This window comes from Tympanuchus pallidicinctus, unplaced genomic scaffold, assembly GCF_026119805.1.
Source record: "Tympanuchus pallidicinctus isolate F22 unplaced genomic scaffold, pur_lepc_1.0 scaffold22, whole genome shotgun sequence".
NCBI classification, from domain to species: Eukaryota; Metazoa; Chordata; class Aves; order Galliformes; family Phasianidae; genus Tympanuchus; species Tympanuchus pallidicinctus.
The window spans coordinates 25,039,068-25,066,678 of record NW_026294739.1 but is presented as its reverse complement, the minus strand read 5'-3'; the positions used below and the strand labels follow the sequence as shown (position 1 = coordinate 25,066,678).

The window sequence follows — 27,611 nt, the reverse complement described above, 5'->3', positions numbered from 1 at the left end:
CCTTCCCTGTGCCGTTACTGGTTGGTATGGCTCTTGAATTACAATCCTAGTTGTGGCACATCTCCCAACCTGTTCACACCTACTGTGCAGGAGTAGAGTTTAATGTGGTTAATGGCAAATGTGAAAACTCAGGCAGGAACTGTGTGGATATTTCCAACGACGATGAAGGATTCGGCTGCAGAGGAATGTCAGCTGAAGCACAGGATCCCATGACAATCCCAGCAGTGAACATAGCAAGGGCTCAGTCTAATTGGCTCGCTATTTCTATATCTACAGGGGGATTTATTTCCTATTTTAAACCTTTTTTTAAGCGCAGCTCTGGCAGTGGAGTCCCTGCCAGATGTGTGGAGCTGCTGGTAGCGGCCCTTGCCCTCATTTTATGTATTTGGAGCCTTTCTGTCAGACAGTTCTCCAAAAATACCCATAAGGAAGCAGTAACCACCTTTGTGCGCACGTGAGGGGATGGAAGCAATAATTTGCCCAAATCACCTAAGTGAATAGGGAGCAGAGATAAGAACTTAGGAATCCTGGATTTCTTGTTTGCATTTTTGAGCCTTTGCTCTGATTCATGCTAGATTTTCTCGTGCTTTTACTGGGGAAGAAGCCAAAGCTTGCTTTCTTTTGGAGGAAAACGGCTTGATTCCCTTCTGCTGTGCTTGAGATCACATCTCAGCACTCCTTTTTGCAGAGGAGCTTATGACTAATAACTGGAAATTCTTCCAGTTCTTCTGTGGGCAATTAACAAAATGTATATTGCTGTGTATTGAACCACATCGGGAAACTCTTCCGCAGTCCCCTGACCATGTCAGATGGGAACCAGAGCTGTAGAAGGCACTCCGTCCACGCATTCACTGAGAGCTCTCATAGCTCTGACACACAGTGCAGTTCTGTATATTCAAATCCATCACGCTTAGCAAACAGAGGAGCCTGATGTATTTGTGGTGGTTGTTTCCCAAAATCATTGCGATGCATTTCGTTTCCCTGTTACGTTTCATAGGAACGAGTTCTCTTTCGCTGTGTTGCAAATGCAGTCGTTTCAGGAGGCAAAATGAAGTCACTCGTTTGTTTTAAATTATATACACGCATATGTTAAATGTATTAGTGCTGGGAAAGCAGTTGTCTGAAATGCAAAAGCTAGTTTATGATGATTGGGATCTCTTAAGCGAGGTCTAAGGGGAATAAAGGCATTGGAAATCACTAGGCTCTTCTTCAGCATTTGTGTTTGTGTGTCTTCAGTATTCTTGCTGTAAGAATTTTACCTGCAGCCACTGTTGAGTATTTGTGCATTCCATATTGCTATGGATAATACAGCAGGCTTTCAAGAATGACACCTGTTTTGTTAAAAAAGAAAAAAAATAGATGTTTTTTTCAGTAGTTATGTTGTCACTGGAACTGCCCTAATATTCATCCATCCCATGGTTCATTTTCAGTACTGCTGTACTGACAGGCCATCGTGTCTTCAGTGCACTACAAGAATAAGAAACAAGGCTTGGTGGCACTATACAGATGGGCTTTAATTTTGCCATAATAAGGTCCAGTTGGCACTCCATCATTTCTGTGAGATTGCTTTACTGTTTGAATCATCTGCATGTCGTTGTGCATCACATATTATGTGTGTTAACGATTGAGTTTCTTTGATTTGCAAATGCATAAGCAAAGATTCCAGCTAAGGTAGCCCAGTACAGGAGATTCGGTCCTCCTTGCTTATGGCAACTGAAGCCCAAAGAGCATAGAATTGCTTCATGGATTCTTTGCATCCCTTGCAAAATTCAATGTTTTATTGAATGAACACTGCCAGAAATAGCCTGAAGTCAGCAATTTGTGTCTTCTAAGGAGTTTGCTTTGATTTTCATAAGGAGAAACAAGGATTTCTATTAGTTAGGTAGCAGAATGCTCTGTTCATCTAGCAGTGGCCCACAGCTGCGTGTAAAAGCTGTGAGGGAACTCAGAGCCTTTGGTTTTTGGCTAAAAGAAATGCTCGCTTTCAGAATGTTTTTATTAAAAAATACCATGACAACTTTGGAATATCTGCTTCATCCTTGCTTCTCCCTCCCCTCCCCCCCCCACTTTTTCGAGTTGTTAATTTACAAGCTAATGAAAAAGGTTATGATCACAATAAAACAACACGGAGCCGTAAATCACAAAGCCTGTGAAAAATACTTGGCAGTGTTTTGTTAGATACTGGTAAGGTCATATTGTATCCTGCTCTGGAAATGATGCGTTGGGACCAGAGACCCAGGTGGAGCTGAAGGTTCAGATGTGCAGGGCTTCATGTGCCCAGGTCGGATCAGCTCAGAGCTGGGCTGTGTGGGACAGGAGCTGCTGCCTGGCACGGAGCAGTGCTGTGCATTGCAAGGCACAGCTCAGCAAAGCGTTACGTTTCCTGCTAATGTAAGGAAGGGAAACATTTTTCTTCAGTTGCAAAGAGAAATATTGGCAAAACTGGATACTGTAGCTTGGAACGTCCTGTGAAACAGCGTACGTGATTTACATTCTGAAGGTTTTCCCCTTGTGTTGAGGGGAAAGTGGCTTGTTTTCTCTTTGCTTTTGCTTCTAAGTGATGATGGGAATTGAGCTCAGCACTCGGTCCTTCAGCATATTTGGCCAAGGCTTTTACACTGAGCTGTCATCTAATCTGCTTGGTGTTTTGTCACTGTTGTTACTGCAAAATTCTTTACTTTGGTAATAATGCTCTGCATATTTCAGAAGAAAGGACGACAGCCTTTAGGTAGCTATTGACATTGAAAATGCAGTGCGTTTTGCATAGCAAAACTCAGGTGGTTTCATTATATAATAAATCTTTCATAGCCTTTGAACGTTCCTTCAGCTCAGCCTGTCCCATAGGAGTCCCATCGCGTTCCCAAAAACACACAGCCTGCCGTGAGCCAGTTTCCACAGCCCTGGCTTCTCTGCTGGGAACATTCTGTATCTGGGCAGTTCCTATTTACCTGGGATACCAGCAACTTCAGTTCCTTGGCAGTTAGCTGCTCCTCAGCCAGATAGTTCAAAATCCTGAAGCATTTCAAAGGAATTTTTGGTAATTGCGCTGCCCTGCGAATCAAGTCAGTAACAACACAGGCATTACATAAGTATTCTTCATTTAAAGTTCTGGGCTTTTCATGAAAACAGAGAAAAAATGCTGCTAAAGAAATGGAAAGCAGCACTTTTAAAGTCAGGAGAACTTGTCTAATTGCCCCAGTGTTGTTGATCTGAGGCATTTTAGCAGTGTTTGTCATAGATGACCAATAGAAAGTGTTTCCTATTAAAGAGATTTGGGGACCATTCACTTCTTGAGTAAATAAAAACTCGGAAAAGGCTTGGAGATTAGCAGCTTATTACTCATTTATTTTTGTACATTCGTTATCTAAGATTTTTATCTAACTGCATTTTGAAGCAAAACCATCCTCCCTTTTTTTTTTTTTTTTCATTTTCCTTTTAAATGCACTCCATCATCATGATATTAAAACTGATTTGGCTTTCCAAGTTTCCTGGCGTGTTTTGTAGATCAGTTTTCCGAAGGTTTTATTGCACTCTTAAAGGCAGTTCATGCTTTTCTTTCTCTCTGTCTTCTCTGTCCCGATCTGTGTGGCAGACGTGCAAGTGGAACTAAAAAAAAAATGTTTTATTATAGAATCCTAGCATGGCCTGGGTTGCAAAGGACCACAGTGCTGATCCAGTTCCAACCCCCTGCTGTGTGCAGGTCACCAACCAGCAGCCCAGGCTGCCCAGAGCCACATCCAGCCTGGCCTTGAATGCCTGCAGGGATGGGGCATCCACAGCCTCTGTTTTAGCAGCTAAATATGCAACCTGCTGCTGCCTACAGACCTGCACTGGGAAGGCTAAACGCTCTGAAAAGCCAAGGATGCAGCTGAATTCAAGCAAGCTGAATCTAACCCGACTGCAGTGCAATGCGTGAGTCGTGCATGGGGTGGTGGTTTGGTGCTTAGCTAAAGGCAGACTGCTTGAGAGGGGCTCCGATGGGTGCAGGCCTCACATGCACGGGGCTGGGCAGCCCTGCTGTGCTGCAGCCCTGCTGTCTTCCTGCCTGGCCCTGCTTGCTTGATAGCCAAAATCTGCAGTACTTCCGTGCGAAGCGGCTGCACCCGGGGAAGGATGGAGGCCAGAAGCATTTTGGGCATGGGATCAGCGTGAGAAATTGTTGGTGTGTGAAGCTCAGGGCTGTCTCTTTGCTCGCATGTAATTTAACATGATTTGTATCCGTAATATCACACAGGCTGAATCCTCTCTCACCCTTTGCTTTGTTGGGTCGGGCTCATTATTTTCCTTGGACGGAAACCTTCCCCAGTTCTCCACCAGCGGACAAACATATTTAGAAATAAGACCAAACAGTGTTTGTCCTTTCCTTTCAATCCGAAATCTAATTTCCAGCCCCAGTAAAAACAATAAAACCGATGTTTGCTTTTCCTGTCCTCTTTTTCTTTTCACTTTCCCTCTTGTGATGCATGTAATATATTTTGAATTTTATTTGTGTATCTAAAATATTCTTTTGGAAGCTTTTGAAAGCTAGCATTGCTTTAAGTGCACAAGCAGCTCCTGGTCAAGTGGTTTGAGCTGAGTGTGTGAACAGAGACTTCTGTTGTTTATAACAAGTACATCAATTGCCGACGTGCTTCGTAACTTACATTGCAAACAGATTTTAACTGTTTCAAATTGTTTCTCAATGCAGAACTTTCCTCCTCTCAAAGCTTTTAAGGAGTCTGGCACACAACAAATTAATTGCAGATCTCTCTATTGCTGATTTATCTTGGAATCTAATATTTCACCCATGTGTTGACAGGATTTTTCAGCTCTTTATCAAGATATAGGTCTTATCGACTGTGCCCCGTGTTTATCTCAACATACAGTCGTGCATTCTTACCCTGTTTCCCATAACTCAAGTAACAGTAGTGCTCAGCAGTTGGTTGTTTTATTATTTTTTTTATTGACTGTCATCAATATCCCACCATAATTTGGCAGTCTGTTGAGAATCAGATTTTGTTGCTTTGAGCCGTTTTTCTCGTCATCTCTTTAATGGAATTTCTGTCTCTCCTCGCATCCTTACTTCAGATCCTTTACAGAGATAGGCAAACCGTGTGTGAGCACTGAGATACCACATCTCTGCATATGAATGCACGTTTCAAGTTCCTCCTTGTGTCACTTTTTCACAGCTGTGTCCTGGCTGGGTCATTTTCAGGTGCACCTTCATTGCCCTCGCTGCAGAGCCGTTTGGTTGTTAGCACTGTCCGTGTGCTCATTACCTCCTTGTTAGCAACGAGAGTTTTCAGACCCTTCTTACAGTGTTAACTGAAAGTTTTGCGATTGCATCTTTGCCTTGGTGAAGCTCAGCACTCAGCACCTCTCTGAGGAAGCAACTGTTACCAGCAGTAACTTCAGTAGGCATTCCAGGGTATAGTTTTGTTCCTGGCTGAAAAGTAAAAGGCAACAAGCAGCCTGAGCTGTGCATTTGTACGCAACAGCATCACACACTGCCCACGAAAAGCGACAGTGCTTCTCTGTTCCTGGAGGGAGCTGCTGTGTTTTGCTCTCTTGTTCTTAGACACCCCGAAAAGTCCAAAGGGAATTGTATAACGGAACTGCTTTCCTGTGCCCTGATGCATTAGGAATTTGTTTCTGAATGTCAGCCGCTGCAGCTATGCTTTCTGTAATGAGATCTGTAATGGTTTAAAGACATGCATCGATCTGTATGGAGCTTGCTCGTGCTCTCAAAGGAGCTCTTTGTACATGAAACACGTAATAGGTCTGAGGCTGATCTGTGTGGCTCTCCGAAAAGACCACAGTAAATGTCACCAGTGATTTAGTTCACAAAGACAGCACGTTTTTACAGTGGTAGAAATGACCACTGTAGCAAATCTTGACTTTAGTAAAGAAATATCAAAGGTTGTCCAACGTTCAGACTGGTGCTTCCTTTGTGAGCATTGCCTGTGGGAAGCTTATTTTTCTTTGAGTTGCCTCTTGTCGTTTTGGAACACGTTAATGCAATATTCAGCAAAAAGTCTGATGCGGACCCATGACCAGCAATGGAGCAGCTCATCAGGCAGAACAGTGCTGATGTTTGCCACAGCTGTTCAGGAGACACGGGATTTCAGAAGGGAAAAGCAGTTGAAAAATCTGCAAATGAGCTGCATCTTGAAGGGACGCAGCAAAGGAGCTTGTCTGTTTTGGAGTGCTGGACACTGCAGCTGAATTTGTCGTCCTGTTCAGGACCTGGCAGGGTAGAGAAGCAAAGTGTTAAGTTGCTGAGCCCTAATAATAAAAATCTGGGGACTGTAGGCAGAAATTCATCCCTGGATGAATTCTCTTCTCTGCATTACCAGGGAGAGGAGCTTGAGCACTTCAGGCTGGGCAAGATTTCGTACTTATCTTCTCATTATTTCCAGCTGTGCCTGCACACTTGGGCAATTAACTTAAACCCTTGGCCAGTTGTGTTTGGGAAGTGTCACTGCTACAAAAACAGCCAGGAATTTTCATTTATATGTATTTCGAAGATTAAATTCTTCCCAAAGCATAAACCCTCAAACCTGTTGGAAAAGTTTCCCTGCTCATCGCGCTCCTATCTGCCAGCATCTCAACTTTAATATCTAGTTACTAACTATTATTTCACTTCTATAACGCTGCCTACTCAAAATCTGTGATGTACAGTGGTTTATAAATTATCATAAATGCTAAGATGGATAATTAGTAAGGATTTAAAAAAATCTAATTGTGGTTGAATGGAGAAAACATTTTTAACGTAATCTTTTTCAGTGCCATTTTGTTGCTTATCTCCCGTGTGGATAATTTACTACATAATTGGCTTCTTTGTGCTTTGTGTGATCTAATTTCTAAATCAGACACGTGGGAAAATGCAATAGGCACACACCAGCAGGTAAATAAATATGTCAAGTATCAGAGGGAATAGTTTGCAAGCTGTAAATTTTCTGCAGCCCTGGGGGTTCTGTTTTACTCCTCTATTTTTTCCCTTGCTTTTATTCTCTTGTTATGGCAAATACTGAAGTGGCATTTGCTGCCTCCTTCTCCTTGAACCCCATTTCCTCCCTTCCCCCTAAAGGCATGGATTTAATGGAGGTCACGGGATGGCTTTGTAGTATTCAATGTGCAGTCTTTGCACCTTGACCGTTGTGATGCCAGCAAGATACAGAGGGTTTTGAAGAGGGAAATATTGGTATCTAGGAGGAGATCAGCTCCTAAGAACACCGTAAAAGGGGAATTATTTCCTGAATTCCCCAATTAATGGTGAGTTTGGGGTTGGAGTCCCAGCTGGAGCAATGCAGTGCAGGTAGGCTGACGTGTTGGTGTTCAGGTCTGCTGTCCTGATGTCATGTTCTGTTTGCCTAATAGACTGATTTTTTTTTTCCTCAGGAAAACAAACAGACCAAAAAAAAAAAAAAAAAAAAAAAAAGTAACATGTTCTGTAGAAGATATTAAAAAAATATAATGCATTTTTAGAGTACATGCTGTATGGAATCCTTGTACTTAAAGCAACTTGGCATTTTGTGCTCCCAGGACAGTCTCAGGAGCCACGTGAAGGCTGCAAATCTGGTTTGTAAATACCGTAATTTGTATCGAGAGCAGATTTGATCAAGTCCAAATGTTTCTTTCTAAAAGGCTGAATTCTCTTTAAGCCTTCATTCTCCTCCATAAGAACAGCCAGCCGTGCAGCATCAGGCTCTGACGGTAGGATGCGAAGTTACTGTGCAAACAAAAATCTGATAACCTGAGTCGAATAATTCTTGCATTAATGGGCTGGAGGAGGGAATAACTGTTACAGACCTTCTTTCAACTCCTTCAGTGCTATTTTGCCAGTTGCTTTTAAAATAAGCTCGCTGTGTTCCTTGCTTTGCGCTCACCTATTAGCAGCCTTCGGGAGAACATTATCGGGTTGTCGCTTTTATTGCTGCCCCGGCTTTTGAGTTATGTTTTGGCCATTGGAGTTGCCAAAAGAAGATGCTTTTCTGTATAAGTGCTCTGTAGGATCAGTGCTCTGTGTGCAGCACTTTTCTCCGTGCACTGTGGTATGCTTAGTTTCCTAAGAGTAAAAATGTTGTTAGCAGACATCGTGCTTCCCACGGGCTGTAGAAAGAGGAGAGTTTCAAGCTGGTCAGGGAAACGATTGTCAACAGCCCGGGGAACATTCCTGCAACACACCAGTGCTACACTCTTTGATAATTCCTTTCTGATGTTATGAGAAAACCACATTTTAAATGTCTGCGCTTTAAAAAGTTGCCTTTTCGTTGTAAAAAAAAAAAAGCAAAGTAATTTTAACCTTTTACGAGCATGATTTGATGCTGCTTGGGTGAGCTTTGGTTCCAGGCTCCAGTTGTGTGGCCACACATGCACAGTGCCTGGTTGGGGTGTGATTCTCCCTTTCCTCTCCCCCTCCTCCATCGATAGAAGCTTTTCAGTATGTGGGTAGAATGTTAGTCAAGTTGAACTTAATGCATACATGTATTACTGAACAAAAAAATGTGCTTCTAGCATTGATTTTAGGTTATATGCTAGTTTTACATTATCCCAGCTGGGTATTAAACTGAGTTACAGAACTGGCAGTGTGCTGGGGAAAGCCAGATGTGTGCTCTAAGAAAACAATAGTTATGGGTTCAGAGCTTTCATTGAAGTCTGCTTCAAATTCACGCTCCGTATCCCTCTCCCTTTTCTCGCCGAAAATGAGAAATAAAAAAAGAAAATAAGATTGAGAGCTGTTCCAAAGCGTGTCGTAAAAAAATGCAGACGATGATGATGGGAAAGTTTAATGTGTATGCAAATGCTCCCTGCGTATCCCTTCAGAGAGGAGAGGCCTTTGGCTGGCCCGCAGGCTCAGCCTGTAGCGAAGGGCATCGCCGTGTGCGAGAGCCTGAGTTCAGTTCAACTGCAGGCCGTGAAAGGTGGGAGCCCCACCGAGGTGAAAGTGGGAGCCCTGCAGTGGGGACTGGGAGCCTCGGCACCACGGGTGATCCCTGCCATCACAGCCCATAGGAAGCGGCTGCCACGGGTTGCAGAGAAGTGGGAGATGAACGCGAGCGGTGATGGAATAAATGATGGAGCACAGATAAGAGCACTGAACTTCAGTGCAGACCCGAGGCTGTTCTTCAGGGGTGAAATTGTCCTGACAGCAGACATACGGCCGGAGTTCAATCCACGAGGGAGAACAGGCGCTTGACTACTGTGCCAATTGTTTTCCACCCCAAAACGGAGAGATTTTAATGATTTATAGCAGAACAGTGCGTACATGTTACCTAATGTGCTTAGAATGACTTGATAGAGGTTTTCTAAGCCGTGCAGGAAGGGAAGTGGATAAACAGTCACTTCTTCGTTCAAAATTGAAACAGATGAGCTGTGGTTATCAGCTTTTTGCTCTGAAAATGCTTTCCTGTGCATCACTGGACGTCATGCTGGAGGTTAACGCATGCAAGTCAAGGCTGCAATTTGGAAATCGCTACCAGGAAAGGGATGTTATTTGTGCTCTCAACCTGCAATTCCCATTTTTAGCACTTCGTGCAACTCCTGAAGGTCAGCTTATTGACCCCAACTAATATAAACTGAGAAAATAAACTGAGGAAATCAGTAACCAAGAATTAATTGCAAAATTGGGCAAGTATCATCTGCGTGGCCATAATACATTATGCACCAAACTGGTGCCCCGTTAAGATCCATTTTCATTTTATGGCTCTACATTAAAAAAAGCCTATTTTCATCACTGCAAACGCTGGTGTGAAGGAAGCACCAGTTGCAAAACACTTCTCCAGGGCTGTGCTGAGCTCTGACTGCGTGGTGCTCTGAGTGAAGGGGAAGCACAGGCAGAGCACCGTTGCTGAGCAGAGTGCCGATAGAGCAGCTGAGCAGAAAAGATGAGGTTTCACAGCAGCATTTATAACTGATTTCTTATCTGTGAGCTTTGATGGAAATCAGAGGAGGGAGATTTGTGTTTGTCTGACAGATTGAATTTGTCCAAGAGATGACAGTTTCAAATATGACCGTGCATAGAAGCGAGAGCACCTACTTTAATAAAAGAAATCAATCATTTTTCTTTCCTAATGGCTTTGGAGCGCTATTGTCTGAGAATCTTTCTGATGTGAAACATAGGTGGTTTGTTTTTTTTTTTTTTAATAAGTGAAACATGATACAGAGCTTAATGCATACATTCCATCTGCTTTTGGTTTTGGTCATTGCCAGAGCAAACTGAGCTGCTTGCAGTCACACTGTCCTTTTCCATGCTAGAATTTAAGCAGTGTAGGTGAAGTTCCTGTTAGTTTGGATTCTCTTTACTTAGATAAAGCTAAGATTAGAGCTGTGGGGTACGTTGAGGTATTTTGAAATACTTTGTATTTCAATTCATCCATTCTTGTCATCCTTTTCTGTTTAAAACATCTGGAACCATGGCTTGCATGGAAGTGATGTGTGCACAGCAACAGACGTTTCCATGAAATACCTCTGGGGCTATGGAATGGAGACTGAGCTCTTCTGCTGTGTGCCCCATAGAAGCCTCACTCCTTCTGTCATCCATCAGATTCCCTCAGCACTCATCCTGATGTAATTGGGATTCAAAACAGAAGTTGATGCCCACTTAATAAGATGCTTGCTACTTACTAACACGCTCAGTACCTACTGAGCAAGTAGTTGCAATGTTATGAACTGTTAGTCTGTCTCTTTCTCGTGGTACGAGTGTCTCTAACCTGCAGTTCTGGATTTTAAACTACCTGTGCACATCCTGATGGAATTTCTCAGTTGTTTGTGTTCAAGCCATGGGGTGGAAAAGTAAAACCTGAGCCAACTGACAGTTCTGTACCCCTCTCCATCTATGCCAGTCAGAGAGCATCTGCCTTAGGTTTCCTGGGTTCCTTGGGCTTGCTGGCAGGAAAAAAAAGGAATGTTTGAACCTGCTGTTAACTTCTGTCAGATTTACACTTTGTCACATCCTTCCTGCCTTTTCTTTTTTTTTTTCTTGTATTATGACTATAGTGTAATTTTCTGTCTCAGTTTTCATGAGAAACTTTTAATATGGTTCAGGCAATTCTCAGGAGCGCTGCTTTCTTCCTTAAGTGTTCAGTAATGGACAGGTATGTGCTTGTAGCTTTCTCCAGCTCCTGTGATCTATAGCTCAGGCACAGCTACAGGCACCTCTTTCTGCAGTTCTGCTTCCCCTTTGGAGCCATTATGCACTTCTGACTGTTACAGATGGAACTGATCACACCACTCCATAACTAAAGTACGAGAGGTAGTGTATTCAACTTCTTCTCATTAGGAACCATAGAATGGCCTGGGTTAGAAAGGACTACAGTGACCATTTAGTGTCAACCCCCTGCTGTGTGCAGGTCACCAACCAGCAGCCCAGGCTGCCCAGAGCCACATCCAGCCTGGCCTTGAATGCCTGCAGGAATGGGGCATCCACAGCCTCCTTGGGCAACCTGTGCCAGTGCCTCACCACCCTGCATTGCAGTGCTCCAGATCTGTAGTTCCCCTACCCATTTAGGCTCATGCCATTGTAACATGTGCTTTCCCCCATCCATATTTCTCCCTTTTAATAGCAGCATGCGGCGTACGGTGGGAGCAGTGTTTTGTTGCCCGAGCAACAAGCACCAAACTTTCACATCTTATATTGCTCATTTTAAAAACAACCGACGATTCACTGCCAGCTGTGATGCAAACACTTGCAGCTCCCCTCCATGCCTCTTCTATTTGGAATCAAACTGAAATCACTGCTCTGAATAGAAGCCCATACTTTGTTTTAGGAGTTTCAGAGCGAGATAACAGATGTGTGTGATTCTGGTGGATCCTCAGTGATCTGGGCTGGCTGCTTTAAGTGGTGTATTTACTGCTAGTCTCATCACAGGGGACAGATCCTCTCGTCAGCACCAGCAGCCTGATTGTAGTTCGAAGTCATTTGTGAAAGGATTGAATGCTCTTTGTGCTGGAAGTGGCTGAAGACTTCAGCAGAATTCTGCAGTGTGTGTTTGCCGTAAAGCTAAGTGCTCCAGCATTTCTCTTGACCTTTTGTTGAAGCGTAACTCATGCTGGCAGGATCCGCAGACTGGAGGATGAGACCAGCGGGGTGACATTTAAAACCATATTTACATTTTTAGACTTGTCACACAAAAACGTAAAGGAAGACAGCCCTGGAAGACGAAGCTCTCCTCTCCCGCTTGGCTGTTATGTCACAACAAAAACTTTCCCACCAGCCAGATGCTGGTGAGTCACCGTTTATTTTTCACTGGGATAACCTCTATCAGTGCTGGTCAGTGGGAGTGAGTCTGGGTCGCTCAGGGCTGACTCCTCTGCAGCTCATACGCTCAGCAGCTCCAGCTTCAAACCATTTCTTTGACACCGTAGTATTTGTCTCTGCACTCTCCAAACTGTTTCTTAATAGCATTCAGTTCTATGTTGACCAAATCCCAGAAACAACATTTTAATGGGGGGGGGAAAAAAAAAAAACAAGCAACCAACAAAAACTGTCTAAGCCAAAAGCTTCATTACTGTCTCTCGAAATAGTGAATTATGGTAGAGAGGTTTAATGGTCTGCTCTTAAAAATCCTTTCTTTTGGAAGCAGTTCCATCCACTTCACTGTACCTACTGCTAACAGTAAGTGCTGCATCACAAAGTGTTGCAGCTGTGAGGATTTGAATCAGCTTTCACGTTCTTAGATTGAATTAAAGCAGAAGATTTTGCAAGCTGTAGCGATGCAGGAGGCTGAAATGCTTGGTGATATATTGCTGCTTTTTCTTCTTGTTTTTTTCTTTCTGAAAGATGATTGAGATATGTGGAATGATTTTGGTGGGCTGATTATATCTGCTTATGTGCATGTGTGTAGCTTGAATAAGGTAACACGTTTCTTAACCTAAGCAGAGATGCAGAAAAGAGATGGAGGAACTGCAGCCTGAGCCTCACCTCTAGGGGAGAAGGAGAGCAAGAAATACTCAAACTCCTTAACTCAGGTACCTGTGCACAAAACTATCTTTTGTGTAACAGCTCAGTGAGGCCCTGGGTTGTGATTTGGGAAGTGATTTTGGAAGGTCTGAGGAGAGCTGCTGGTTAACCACAGAGTCGTTTGGGGAAACTTCCCTCTGCGGGCCATTTCCTGAGAGCATCTTTGTACAATAGATGAGTCAGATGCATGGTGCAGATTTCCTTACAAGCCCCTTAATTCGATACGGTCGATTTAAATGAGGTAATTTTTCTTTCCATATCCAAGTAATTTTTACTGAAATTACATCTGCAGCAGAACTGCCAACTAATTATAATCAAGGTTTGCACACATGCCAGTTTTGAAGTACATTTTCAGTGAGGGCCTGTGTTGTGTTTTGGTTTATTGAGCATAATTTTATGGGACTTGAGTTCAGTTCTGTGTGCGTTGGACCCTTCTTGGCATCAGTAGGATGTGACCCCAAAGCATTTTGGGACAATACCTGTTCCTTTGCTTTGTTACCTATTTTCTGATGCTGGCAGGGACCTTACTGTCCATCTACCTGTGACGTGGATCATTCTCTGGATTAAAAAAAAGCAAACAAAAAAGGCTGATGTAGGTTTGAACCACTTACGTATGATGAGCTTGTGTGAAGTCTTAGATCATGTGATAGGAAGACCGTTAATTTGGTCCTTTGTTTCACATCAATTAAGCCTGCATCCCTTTCAGCCAGTGCAACAGTGCAAAGATAAAGTCTTAATTACACTGATTAGGTTTTTCATTTGCCACCAGCCACTCCTCAGAGGGGCTAGGAGAGCTGAGTGGACAAGCACAGCGCAGTGCTGGCTCAGCAGAAGCATGAGGTGCTTAAACTGAATGTCTGCACCTCCACCCTTAGTTCAGGCAGGATGGTGGATGCCCCATCCCTGCGGGCATTCATGGCCAGGCTGGATGTGGCTCTGGGCAGCCTGGTTTGCTGGTTGGTGACCCTGCATATAGCAGGGGGTTGGAGCTGGGTGAGCGCTGTGCTCCTTTTCGACCCAGATCATTCTGTGGTTCTATGAACGTGGGTGCAGGTTGTGATCTCCTTGCCTTTTTCATAGACGTTGTGCATTTGTAAATACTATATATGCTATATATATTATATTCAGGTATAATGGGTCAGACTTCTTTGGTTAAATTGTGCTTTGGAAAGGGCGGGGGGGGAGAGTGTGCTGGTGTGAGAGGTGTCTGTTTTAAAAGAGAAACAAGAGAACATGAACTGACTCCATTTATTGGGCTCCCTTACGTTTCTCCAGCTTATTTACCAAATCAGATGTGAACGCTTTCCAGATACCCCAGACTATTTATTTACAAGTTATTAGAGGGGAAAAAAAAACCACGTACAGGGGAATGCTAATAAAGATCATGAACTTCTGCCATGTTTTCCCTTCCAAATGTCGATCCAGCTCTGTGCATCTCAATCCAGCTCTGTGCCTCTCACTCCAGCTCTGTGCCTCTCACTCCAGCTCTGTGCATCTCACTCTGCTGTGCTCGGGGCCCATTGCAGTGTTACTCCGACGGCTGCAGCTCTCCATAAAGCTGTTGTGCTGAAGCATACCGGTGTCTTTATGGCATGCCATAGATTTTCAGAGGCTGAGGTTTGTCCCTTGGGCTTGCAGAGCCCCACTTTTCTTGGGGCTCTCTGACCGCAGCTTGCGGGGAGCAAGGTGCTGGGAAGGGGCTCCTGCTCTTTGGAAGCTGCAGGTGGTTTAAATCTGCTAAGCCACAGCTTGCTGCCCCTTATCTAGCTCGATCCAACCACATTAACCAGAAAGATGGACATTTCTGTAAAGTTTGTTCAGCTAACCACAATCGCTGCAGTTTGTGTTCGGGATTTGTCCCGGCGCATTAAGGGAATCTTAAAGTAGACATTATGGAATAAAACCGTGCTGCTTGATACGCTCCAAGTAAAAGCAGATGAGATGCTTTATTATTTGTTATGTGAGGAAATAGTGCCACTGATAAAAACGTACTCTGGAATTACTCTCCTCATTTTTCCACACTTGGTAGACCCGAAATCAGTTTCGGTTTTCATGGGCTTTAGTTTGGGGAATGTAAAGGAGGTGCTCTCAGTTATATGGCTCTGTAGGGGTGTAAGTTAATGAAGTTTTGACAGATTTAAGGTCACATTTTGCACGGTTCGATGCAGCACGCTTAGAAATACACAGCGGGGCGAGTTCCTCTCTCCCGGAATGATTCTGTCTTGGACTTTTATATGTGCTGAATTTATTTTCGTATTGGCACGTTTTATGCAGGAAATAAATAGCAAATTTAGGTACGGGGGGTCAATGGAATCAGGAATGACCCAAAGTAAAGCTTTACAAACAAGGTCATTAACTTCAGGATGATACCCTTAATCTTTAAGGGCAGTGAATCCTTTTTATGTCGTTTCCACTTACATTCGGTTTAGCTCGCTTTTATTTTAAGCAAAATGCATTGGAATGAGAAATTGAATGTGTTGCCTCAAGGAATCTTCTCACGTGTGATTTGCTGCAGAATCCTTATCAGACACAGAGCAGTGCTTGAGGCCAGGTGAGCGGAGCCATTCCATTTGGGTGATGGGAAATGCAAATAGGAATCTCTGTTCTCTCACTTGTAGTCACTTCATTACTGCTGGGTCTCCCACAGCCCGTGGCTGTTTCTTTCCATAGCCCAGTCCCTACCCGGTGTCTGGTGCTTTACAAGTGGAAAGCAGATGTCATAGCCTGATTTTTCCTTTGGCGACAGTTGTTTTTATATTTCGATGGAGCCCATCTGACCACAGACAGATGGGGTGCATTTTTAATTCAATTTAATTCAATTTTCTGAGAAAAGTTGAGAATGCACTTTAGTAAATAATTAAAATGTTGCAGTACCTAATATGAATCAATATTACTTTATCAAAAATAGACTGTGTACTTTTCTATGGACTTGACTGTCTCTGCTTGTTGGCTTTGCATTTCCAAGACACCATTCAGATCACGGAAAGGAAGCTCCGTAGCAAATGATTGTAGGTAGTGTTAAACTTATTGGAAATGGTTTAGTTGATATATTGCAAAAATCCCATTGAAGCCTTCCTGTTTGTATTTTGTGGTGTTTTCCCACAAATCTCTTTGATTAATGCTGTTCGGTGTTTCAATGAAAGATATGAAAGAAAGTTGATAATTAATGCTATGTAATGGCAGTGTAATGAAACGCTCAGTAACGAAAGCAAAAGGTCATCTTTGCTCTCTGATGTGATTGACTCCACCCGCCTTTTAATTAAGCCAAATGCAAAGTAATGCATTGTGCTGAGAACAGTGTGCTGCCAAAGCTTTGGCAACCTGCTTGGAGCTGTGCTCGTCCTTTGGATGCATCAGTGATGACAGGAGGGCAACAAAGCCATTGCTGTCTGTACGCCTTTGTGCCCAAACTGTCCTTTCACCTGTGTTTTAGCTGCAGCATCCCACAGAGCTTCCCATTTTCCTCTGCAAAACTCACTTCTCACGTGCGGCGTTTGCTCGGCTGCTGTGCGTCAGTGTGACAGCATTTTCTGCTGTGACCCATCCACGAACAACCAGCCTTTCAGTGGTTCAGTCTCATTATTTAAAGAAAAGTCGTCTTTTATTGCATTCCTGCAGCAGGAATGGGAAGAAACGGTGGAAAAAAAAGGCATTGAAATCCCAGTGTCTTGTTTTTGAGCTTTTTATAGGTAGGCAAACATATGGGCTTGCCTAGATTAATAAAAAAGCACACAACAACAGTAGCAAGAACGTGTTTCAGAAGGCTCAATCTGTCAAGGACCAGACTGAAGGGTTTGGTTTTTTGCTAAGCAAACTTCAGTTATCCTGAAACAATTACCTTTATTGGAGGGTCGGGGGATAGAGAATGACTTTAAAAGGCTTTAAAAAGATGAACCATTTTCTGTGATAAGTAAAATCAGCGAAGGATGTGATGATAGGAACTGAACCATGGTTGGAAATTGTGTTTGAATAATCTTGGAAGAAACCAAAGGAAAATCTATTATATTTAAATCTTTTTTTTTTTTTTTTTTCATTATTATTATTATTTCCTGCCCTGGCAGATGAATGTTGAATGGAACTATTAGTTATGGGCAAAAATGGAAAGGAGGAGAGCAGAGAAGATTGCTGGTTTTCATTATTACTACTAATTTTATTATTACCACATTTTTCATGGCAAACTCACTGAAGACGGGACCAAAAATAGAAATCTGGGACCTCCCGACTCAAAGCCTTCATGTTTCCATCCATCAAGACTTTGAAAAGAGAAGGGTAGAAAAACAACAAGAGGGGGAAGGAAGCAAAAAGCACCCAAGGGGAGGAAGGCCAAGGTCGGGGTGAATGGGAGCACAGCTGGATGCTGCTGTAAGGCTCTGCTGGTCCCATCCAGCCCACGTGTTGCTGTGAGGAGGGGTGGGTGATGTCTATGGGCACAAAATGCTTCAAGAGAACAGGAGGGATGTGTCCAACCCTCAGGTTGTTTTATCAGACCCATTGGCTCTTGAGTCTCATTGGAAGCTCTGAGGAAAGCAAATGTTTGCTCAGAGAGGCTGCGGTTGTGTGCGCGGGCAATGCCAGGAGTTCACACATCATTATAAACAGCTGAGCAAAATACTTTTCCTTCTGGTATTTCTAGGATGGTTGAAAATCAAAACTAATAGAAACGCACTTAGTGTTCTTTCGGAAGGAGTCAGGGAACATTTTCTTCTTCTGAGAGCTGCTGGGTACGGTGAGGGATGGGGCTCTCTGGTGCTTTGTGGTTTGAGGTGGGTTGTGCAGCAGGGTGCAGTGCTGTCATCATTGAGATGTGAAGGTTGGGAAGATCAGGCCAGGCCACCAACAGTGCTTGAAGAGCATCGGTAGCTTCAAAGCATCTGCAAAGAGGGGAATGTAAAGGTGATGTAAAGGCTCTGAGAGCTGAACATCTCATCACTGTCAAGACAACACCTTGCACTACCATCAAGCAGTAGCAGATAGCCAAACATGCCTTTTTTCCAAATATTCCCCTGAACTATTAAAAACAATACACTTTTTAAGGTTTGCTTGTTAATTTAAGGGTGGACTTCTGTAGGGCTGTTCTTAGCCCTGATCTGAGCCCTCACCAACCCAAGTGAGCAGGAGCAAAAACTCAGAGTCGGGTCCTGCTGGGTTATGTGCTGAGTGAGTGGAAGCTGCCTCCAAGCTGCTTGTTTGTGGGTGTCGAGAGCACGAATTAATCCCTTCTGTTAGAAGGAAAGTTTATTATTTTTCAGTTTAACCATATTCTGTTACCTGTTTTGGAGCAGCGAGGCAGGATGTTAGAGGAGCCCAGCGGAGTTGGGAAAAGCGGTTCATTTTCAGGGCAGATTGTTAATTTTTGTGGTACAGTTCCTTTATTTTAAGGTCAAGGGCGGGTAAGAATCACAAAGTTGAAGTATTGGTCTGGGAGCCAAGTGAGCAGCCAAAGAAAAGCCATATCCTCACACCTGCACCTACTGCTGAGGTCTCTGCTCCCCCACTCCTCCACTGTGCCACATAAAGCTGTTGATCCCTTGATGTCTGTAATTTTTGCACATTAGTTTCCTATAGAATTTGTGGCAAACACGACAGAACTGTGAGATGGGGCAGATTGAAGTCGTAGGGCTGGGGCTTTTATCTGCGGTCTGCTAAATGAACTCTGTTCTTTTTCCCATTTGTTTGTCTGTCTGCATGTCAGCGTGGGATTTGGAGAGAATTTCTTCATCTTGGACCTTCCTAGCCAGTGTGAAAGGAAATTGGGGTGCCTCCTTTTCTGTGGCACGTTGAATACTATGAAAGAAAGTATTTTAGAGCCCCCAGGACCGTAAGCAAACTTCCCACTCCATTGGCATCATTAGGTGTTTTCTGAACCATGTGTCGATCAGTGGTGCTGCTGGAGAGAGCTAGAAAGGGTGACTTAGAACTGCTCAGGTTGGAAAAGACCTTAAAGGTCATCAAATCCAACCAGTGGTGGATCACTGTGGTCCTTTTCAACCCAGGCCATTCTGTGCTTCTGTGATGAGATTCCCTTTGCAAGGGGTGCAGTTGGGAGCGCATCCTAAGACAGTGAAGCTGGTGCTGTTAGCAGCTGTAGGCTTCTTTGTTGTTAAAGAGGGCAAGAAAGGGGCTGGTTTGGTTGCTTGCAGTCAGCCTGAGGTTTGTTTCAGAAGTTACTGAGACCAAATACATTTTAGAGCTGCAGACAATCAATAGGACGGACTGCCGTGTAGTTCTGATGAGGTGTATCATGTCGTTCCAAAGTAAATAGTGCAGGACAAGAGGCTTTTGCTTACTCCTGTAAAAACAGAACGCAGCATCCTTTTGCAGCTTGGTGCAGAAGGTATCTCAGAACATCCAAGATCCCCATAAAACCCTGCCAACACCCCAAAGGTCCTTCCTAGGGGTCACCTCTGGCCTCCCACACTCCCCAAGGAGGGGCTGTGCTGCCCACTCCTTCACGGCCACCCACCCTCCCATCAGCTGAGAAATCATACTTGGGTAAGGGAGGCTTTTGTTCAGAATGTTATTTTTGCTCTCGGTTCTCTTTCCTTCGTTTGAAAGGCATCTTTTGAGCGCTGTGGTTCAAATACCAGAGGTGGTTAAAAACAAAACGGCACTCACAGCATATAGAAACCAAAACGGAACTTGTATATTTTGGCTGCGTTTTAAAATGAGATCGGGGGACTTGCTGTTGTTCACATATGTATATTTTATTCTGATTTGTGTTTCAAGTAGTAAATTACAATTGCTCTCATTGCAGGGATGCATTTAAGCAAGCAATTTTGGGTGAAGCATCTGCTCTTCTGTTGCTCTTCGGCTATCGGGGGACTCAGCCTCAAGCAGTCAGCATGCAGATGTGTAGAGTCAGTGGCTGCGAGCATTAATTAGCAGTAATTTGTAAATCTACACCTTCACGTGCAATGGGAAGATAAACATTGCTGTAACAAATTGTCGAAAGTTGAATGTGTTTGGCTGTGAGAATAAGTATCTTGGCTCTGTCTCTCTATTTATATAACAGTGAAGACATTAGTTGGGAGATGGCTGTGTGCTATTGACATTACTGCAGTGCAGACTGCTCGGTCTGTCCCACTTACCCTTTGCAATAATCATTAGCAGAATTATGAATCCTTCATCAATTATCTTTTGCAGTGCTTAGGGAGGTGTCGTTTATCATGAGGGCGGCAACAGCCCACTCCTTAGGAAAGCCACTATCTCTCATTGGAAGCAGTTTGCCAAGAAAACATCTTTTGAAATGTTTCCCAGGCCACAGGAGCACAATATTTCCATGCAAAGATACAACAGCAAACAAGCAAAACAGAACAAGTCCTTTTTTTTTCCCCAGCAAACCTGCCTTCAAACCTCTTATCTTCAACCTGAAGGTGCAAGAATGCTAGAAGTGAACTCAATGTCTGCCTTTTGTTTTCCCCCTCTCTCTGCCATCATAAAACCGAGCAGAAGAGGTTTCTGAAGCAGCTTCCCACCAGCTCATCCTATGAGGAACCTGAGCTGATGGCACTGCTGTGCTCATCTGCTGGCTGGCAGAATAAACAGATCAGTTTTCATAGCTGCAGTCTGTGAAACTGAACACTTCTCATACTTACAAACTATGCAGCACAATCACTGCTTTGGTTTTTCCTTCCGTGTGGCTTCTTAAGTCTACAAGCCTTGCTTTTGTTTGGGTTGCAAGTACAGCTCAGCAGAGCTGGGGGGAATTGGATGCACCCAGAGAATAGAGATGTGGTAATTGGACTGGTGAATTAGTGTGCTAACTATTGTGCAAATGAATTGGAATTAGAATTGATCTATTTAGCATAGGCCACCAGGGTGATATATTCCTTTGCTAGTGTTGATACAGGTAGGGGATGACTTATTTTGTGTTAGGGATCATAAGAGGGCCAAACGTTTCCAGGTATGGGGCTTGTTAGCCCTTCCAGGGAACAGCTGCAGGAATCCAGGTCTTGTAAGGCAAAATGCAGTGAGAACCTTGTGTGAGAATCTTCCATGTGTGTACCACGTCCTCTTGGAGACCCGTATTGTTTAAACTGTTATTGAAGACAAGTTTTCTTAAATTTCTGTTTAATTTGGCTTTGCATCTGTTTTCAGGTCGTTGTTTCCTAATGCATTTCTGGCTGTGCCTGTTCACAAGCTGTTTCTCCTTTGCTCTGCTTGCAGGTGTTGCAGGGCGCTCAGTTGATAGCTGTTGCATCTGCTGAGCCTGCATCAGGAGGAGTTGATGGATCCCCACTGCAAGGCAGCGATATCCAAGTCCAGTATGTGCAGCTCACACCAGTGACAGACCACTCTGCAACCAGTCAAGTATGCCTGCGTTTATGTCTATATATATATATATCTGCCATATATATATATTTACCTTCTCAATGTACTTAACTCGTTTGAAACATCTGCCAGATGAGCTATCTGAATGAGTTCACGGCCCTGTTTCCAAACCAAAAATACAAAATTTAGCAGAAGCGTCATCTTCTTCAGGTGTGGATGGGCACAAGCATTCATTTGAGAATATGATCCTATTTCCAAACTGCTTAGAAAAAAAAAATAGAGTCATCTATAATAAGAAACATAATTTTCTTAAAGGTAAAACTGGTGATTGACTGTTCCTTCTTCGGCGCTGTTGCTCGGTGCCCCCAGAGAACAGTTATTTTTGTCACCATTGTTTTTCTGCATCCTTGAGGGCTGAGAGCCATATTTACAGGACATGGAGAAAAAACTGGCTTGGAAACTATCCAAAAAGTGTTTTTCAGACTGAGGTTTCTCTTAAAAAGGTTATTCTCTTTCTGACAGAAGTTTTCCAGTTCTTTTGATCCGCAGCCTGGATTTCCCACGGGAGCTGCAATGTATGCAATTGTAAGTGAACGCTTGATGGTCTCAGTTAAGGAGGAGGAGGTGTGTTTTATGTCTTTTCTTGATCTGTTTGAGCAGTCACGTAGCTGAGGCTAGCACCAACTCAAAGCCACTCCTGCAGGCAGTTATGGAAGACAAAAAGGCAGTTGTCAGATTTTTCTGAAGGTGATTACACGTTGTTCCATGAACCCAACTGTAGTGGCTCCTTTTCTAGAGAATGCCTAGTGCTTGTCAGAGGTGTATTGCCTTACCAGCCAGAATATTATGCTATCCACAGCAGCCAATCTTAGAAGGGAATTCTGTCTGATAGATACGCAGTTTTGCAGAGAGTTCTGATCTGGCTGCAAACATTTGGATGTTGGGTCTCTTGAGCTGCGTAAGAAATGGAGGAAGTCATGTTCCTTCCCTAGGTTTGTCTCTGTGCTTTCAGGCCTCCTCAGTCATCGATTCACAGTCGCTTGTAATAGTGCTGGACAATGAGAGCCTTGCTGATGGGTCGTGCCTTATTTCTTGAAGCTGTACCAAGAGTACTGCTGGTCCCATGCAACTAACGGGCATATAGGCATCAGATAGGAAGAGGTGTTTCTCTCCTGCCGTGCTGCTGTCCTCACTCCATGCCTTGGAGACTTCAAATCCAGCACCCACGGGCTGGGTCTGTTCCTGGAGGCTGTGCTCCCCCCTTGGCTCCCACCTCCCATGGCAGGAGGCTGTGGTTATAAACATCAGCATCCGTCTCCCACACGACTGGCAGCCACCAGAGGAGCTACTTTCCTTTTCAGGGACACTTTGCACCGTGTTAGATTTTAGTATTGTGGTTAACCACAGATTTATACAGAGCTGAAGAGAAACAGAAAAGGAATGTGAAATAAGAAAAGTATGAAAGGAAAAACAGACTAAAAATAAGTTTGCCATAAATATTTCCTCGGTTTACACAAACTGAAAACCAAGGATCTGATAATGAATTGGAGAAACCAACTTGGAATTTGCGTTGCATGGAGTTATGGGGATAGCTGTAGCTTTTTTGGCTAATGTTGTAGAACAGTCCTACAGGCTTAGAAAGGCCTTCATCAGAAGGGAGAGGTCATAGAGGTATCTCTCACCGAGACTGGAGCAACAATTGGATTCGTGGGCTGCTTTGCCAAGGTACTGAGATGTTCTCAACGACTTTGAATCTCAGGGAGCTGTTTGCAGCGAGTCCCTTCTCTGACTCCAGCTGAAGCACACAGAACTGCACACTTCCATTCAGTGCTCTCAGTGCAATGCGTGGTTTTGCATCTGCAAGTTGGCTGTGGGCGGAATTAAGAGTGGCAAGCGTTCCAAAAGGCTCTTAGTTCCCTTATAGAACAGATATAAATACGAGCTATTAATGTGCTAACATTCTTCTGCAGGCAATTTCAAACCTAAGTTGTGCTTCTTGTCCCCTTTGGGCAATCTTCTACTTTAGTCTGAATTTTGGAGAAATATTCAGCATTACCATTATGCCTATTATTTGGTGGCTATTTTAATTCCATTAAGATTTCATCTACCGGGAGAGAAAACTTGGATCACTTGAAGACTTTCCTGCTAGCAGATGTGGCAGTATGTTAGGATTATTCACTGCTCTGACACTCATCTATTGACAGTGATCTATTGACACCAATTTATTGAATGTGTAAATAAGTGCCGAATTACCTCTGGGTACAGATCTTGTAGTGGTGTGCAATTACTGGCCATAAATCAGAGAGATGGAGAGAAAATTTCACAGCCAAGTTGTTGCATAGAAGCGGTGCTTTATGATTTTGAACCTCCCGTATTTTCACTTGAATAAATAATCTGTGGCTGTATGACAAAGCCTAAGGGAGAGGAACGCAGGTTGAATTTCCACCTCTGCCTCTTTGTGGTTCATCGAGCCTCAGAGCCGGGCTGAGAGCAGGGAAGACATTGTCATAAAAGAAGAATTCCACGGAAACACTTCTGTATCCAGGACGTTACATAAAGCATCGATTAGATGAATTTATGGAGGGAAAATCCATCCAGGGCAGATCTCCGGAATCTGTGGGAGTGTGCAGGAAAATACCATTAAGCACTTGCCCTTTTCTCAGAGTTTATCTGTGCTTGTGATATTGGCTGCTATCAGGGGAAGGATTATTGGGTGTGAGGGACTTTATCCAAGCCAGTACAGCTGTTCTGAAATGCTTCTCATTTTATAGCTTTAACATGCTCCGTGATCTGGTTTTCTGTTCACTGGCTGACTTGGTCCAAAGGGTGATTTGCTGCAGGATTACCCTGCAGTACTGCAGTATTACCCCGGTAGTGACTGATGTGGGGCAACTCCATCTTTGATCAGACCTCCTTTCATTGCTTTTACGTTAACTTCCTTCATGGAGGACTGCTTAGGCTTGGAAAGTGGGGAGAACCTGAGGCCCTTAGGAAGAGTTTAGAGGCAAAAAATGTTGGTAGCAGTATTCTCATTTGGCACAGAGCAGAGAACGACTGCAGGGGGTTAGGCCAGCAGCCTGCTTGTGTCCTGAACCAGCAGAGAAAATTAGGAGCACAGAGCAAACAGATAATTATACTATGGCAGTTTTGTCACCCTGGGACTTGTTGGCCTTCCTGCAGTTGCTGTTGATGGATTTTTCTTCCGTAGCACCATTCAGCTCCAGCCCACATCCTCTTGGGCACAGACAGCTTTAGTTCTGGTTCTCCTTATGGTTGGTTCCTTTCTGGGAAGAGACCTTTAAATAGGTTTCTTTTCTTCCCTATTTGCTCTCTTTGTGCCACTCATGATGTTACAGACCCTTGTTACGGGTTTGTTCTTTCAGCCTTCTCTTTTCCATCCTGAAGGGCATTAGTCTTCTGCTTAGGTTTTGTATGGAAGCCATTCTGTTCTTCTGGCCATTTGTAGTGCCTTTGTAAGCACACATTTCAGCTCCACCGTGGAGTTGATATTCGTGCAGATATTGCACTGGTGTAGAGAAGAACTCTGTATTAATGTGGTTTGCTCCTTTGGTTGCATCAGCGACAAACGTTTTTCCTATTGATTTCCTGATCTCCCTTTTCTTTCTGCAGGGCACTGACACCCTCCAGTCAGCAATCCAACCAGAGATGCAGATAGAACACGGAGCAATCCAAATCCAATAAGAAAGTGGTGAAAAGCTGCGTGAGCTGAGATGTCAGCGAGCCACGGTGGGAAATGGAGCCCTGCAGTCGTCGTGCAGCCCCAGGAAGATGGACTCATAGGCTGACAGTGGCTCCTGTGCACACAGCAGGTTTCTGACCATCCGTTTGTGCTCACCCAGAACAAACCAGAGCCATTTGCTGCAATTGGAGCTGCATTGCTGCGTCTGTTGAGAATTTACCCCTCAGAACAAAAAGCAAACACGTGACCTGCCCGTAGGTATATTTAAGGAGGAGAAAGTCAGTTTGGAAAGAAACCCAACTAATGGAAACAGTGAGACTTCGATTCATGTTTCATCCTGTCGTTTCTTCTGTGAAATACGCCATTTGAATGTCTGCAAAATGTCTTGGGAGGTGTATTGCTGCTTTGCAATACTTGCTTTACCACGTATCAAGAAGATCAAGAGCTCAAATATTTTTCACCGTTCAGACAGCTTTTTTATTTGCAATGGTGTTTATAACAAAAATGGAAAATATTAAAAAAAAAAACAAAGGAAAAAAAAAAGAAAAACCCCATAACTGCGAGTATTAGCCTTTTGCTGGTGTTTTCTGTTCAGTGTAATGAAAATGTTTATTTGCAGAAGACTAACAATTTTGTTTGTACTGTTGCTTAACTACTTTTCTAGGGGAAAATGCTTTTAAATGCTGTAATTATGCATTTCTAATGAAAAATAAATGTGTATTTATGAATAGTGCAGCTCTAAGTTGCTCTCTGCTGTAGGAATGAGCACAGTTTGACCAGGCTGTGCCACAGCAGTGTAGTTCTGGAGCATCCAAAGACAGATGCTATCAAGTGAGCTCTGCTGTCTCACTGAGAAGTGAGATTAAGTCTGTAAGGAAGATATCAATCTTAGATAACGTTATTATCTGAATGTCCAGTACAAGGAAAATGGAATAGTTAAGCTTTTGAGTCTGCAAATCCTATTTTGTGCAGTGATACTATGAAATCATTTTTACAAATGTGAATAATTCTTCTGAGCTGTTTCCTTTTTAGTACCTCCTGTCTCCGTTCAGGGCAATACCTCTGATTGGAATTCATCCTTATAAAGCTGAGTTACAGAACTTCTGATACCCGTCTTGGTATCCAGCCTGCAGCAGCAAGGTGAAATCCTCTCCCTGCCAAGACTTGTGGGAAGCTGGAGATCAGTTTCAGCAAAAGTAGCTTTTCATATTTGCTAAGCTTGAGTGGAAAGGATGCGTGTCTGCTGTAACCTGCTTAGAAAAGTATGGAATTCACTGGGGGAGGGGTTGGCTTGTGCTTTTTTCAGCTGTGTTGATCTATGGTTATTGCCAGTGTATGGCTCATAGCGCACTGAATATGTGAATGAGTGGGGGCATAGCTATTCCACGTGGCTCAATTCAAGATAAAGATTTTTCTGGGAAGAAAGAGAGGAGGCTGTGCACACCCAGTTCCTGGGAATGTTGTCCTTGGTAAGCACTGCACTTTATGTAAATTCTTGCTTTCCTTCAGGGCATTTGTTGACGCACAAATACAATGCAAACTGAACCACAGCCTGCAGAATACAATGTTTGCAACAGGCTAAGAATTTGGCTGCTCTTCAGTTTCTTCTTTTAATAGTGCTTCTCAGACTGGGTGATTTTTAAAGAGCTTGGCACCCAAACAGAAGCCTAAAAATAAAGCAAGGCTGTGCATTTGAGTGTTTAATAATAATTTATCTCTTGGAAATGACACTGAGTACGCATAGGGATGGCACACCTGCGTGCTGCCACATACCACACCCTTGCTGCAAAGAGCCTTTCCTGTCTTCATCAGAGAGTCCTTCTCTTGCCCAGCTTTCCTTTTGAGCCCTGAGCATCTCCTCTTTTCACGAGGAACACACACACAGATTTTAACTGTAGCAATACCTGTCTTTATGATATGATGAAGTTTTTTTTTTCTCTGCATTTTTCAGCTCAAGTAGAAGATGAAGCGTATGAGGAAAAAACTGAGTTCAAGAGAGGTTTCCTTTAGCCATTAGAGTGCTGCATGCTCAAGTCTTCAGCTCAGAGTGACTGCATAGCATTGGCTAGATTTCAGGAGAAACCTTCACCAGTGTGGAGAGTGTATAAATCATTTGAAACATGTAGGTAAGCAGAGGACCATGTTAAGGTCCTTCTGTGCATTCAGATGTTCTGACTGAGTGTTCCTCAAGACATGGGTTTTTCCTGGGCTGTGGATGTTGTTTAGTCTCAGCTGTGTCACGTTGTGTTTATGGCTCAAAGAGACTTCAGCACTGAGTCAGGTATTCCTGTGAGTAATTGCTGTCCCTGCTCCCTTAGATTTTATGTAGTTGGAGGATTTATGTCTTTGTCCACGGAGGAAATGACTTCTTTTCAAGAATGTTTTATATGTTTTCTAGACATCACAGGCTATGTCATGTGCAAACCAGACATTCCAGAGAAGAGCATTTCAGGACAAGCTTGTAACTATGAAGAATCTGTAAGGTCCTGTGCAAGTGTGTTCATACAGAGATCTTCATAACAGTAACGTAGCAGCAGTGAGAAATCCTACCTGTATTTAAGATGCTCTTGCAGCAGTATTGAGGGTTTGGCTTGGCTCTCCATCCAGGTCGGCCACACAGAGGTAGTTCTGCCCACCAGAACTGTTTGGCCATTGTGGTTGATCTGTTAGGAATGAGTTCTCATTTTGTCTCCTTTACTT

The 27,611-nt window shown here is 43.6% G+C and overlaps 1 protein-coding gene across 8 annotated transcripts in view; it reads left to right on the top strand.

Annotated features, from left to right (window-relative positions):
- The window catches only part of BANP (BTG3 associated nuclear protein), a 126,403-nt gene extending 100,762 nt beyond the window's left edge, over window positions 1–25,641 (top strand). For 3 of the 8 annotated variants that reach the window (XM_052686254.1, XM_052686259.1, XM_052686255.1), the window contains 3 exons: window positions 21,107–21,250; window positions 21,734–21,796; window positions 24,842–25,641. In XM_052686254.1, the coding sequence (XP_052542214.1) occupies window positions 21,107–21,250; window positions 21,734–21,796; window positions 24,842–24,913 (279 nt within the window). In that variant the 3' untranslated portion in view covers window positions 24,914–25,641. Of the gene's footprint in view, window positions 1–21,106; window positions 21,251–21,733; window positions 21,797–24,841 lie in introns of those variants that run through there. The other 5 variants (XM_052686260.1, XM_052686257.1, XM_052686256.1 and 2 more) reach the window with 3 other exon arrangements.
- Window positions 25,642–27,611: the final 1,970 nt, after the last annotated feature.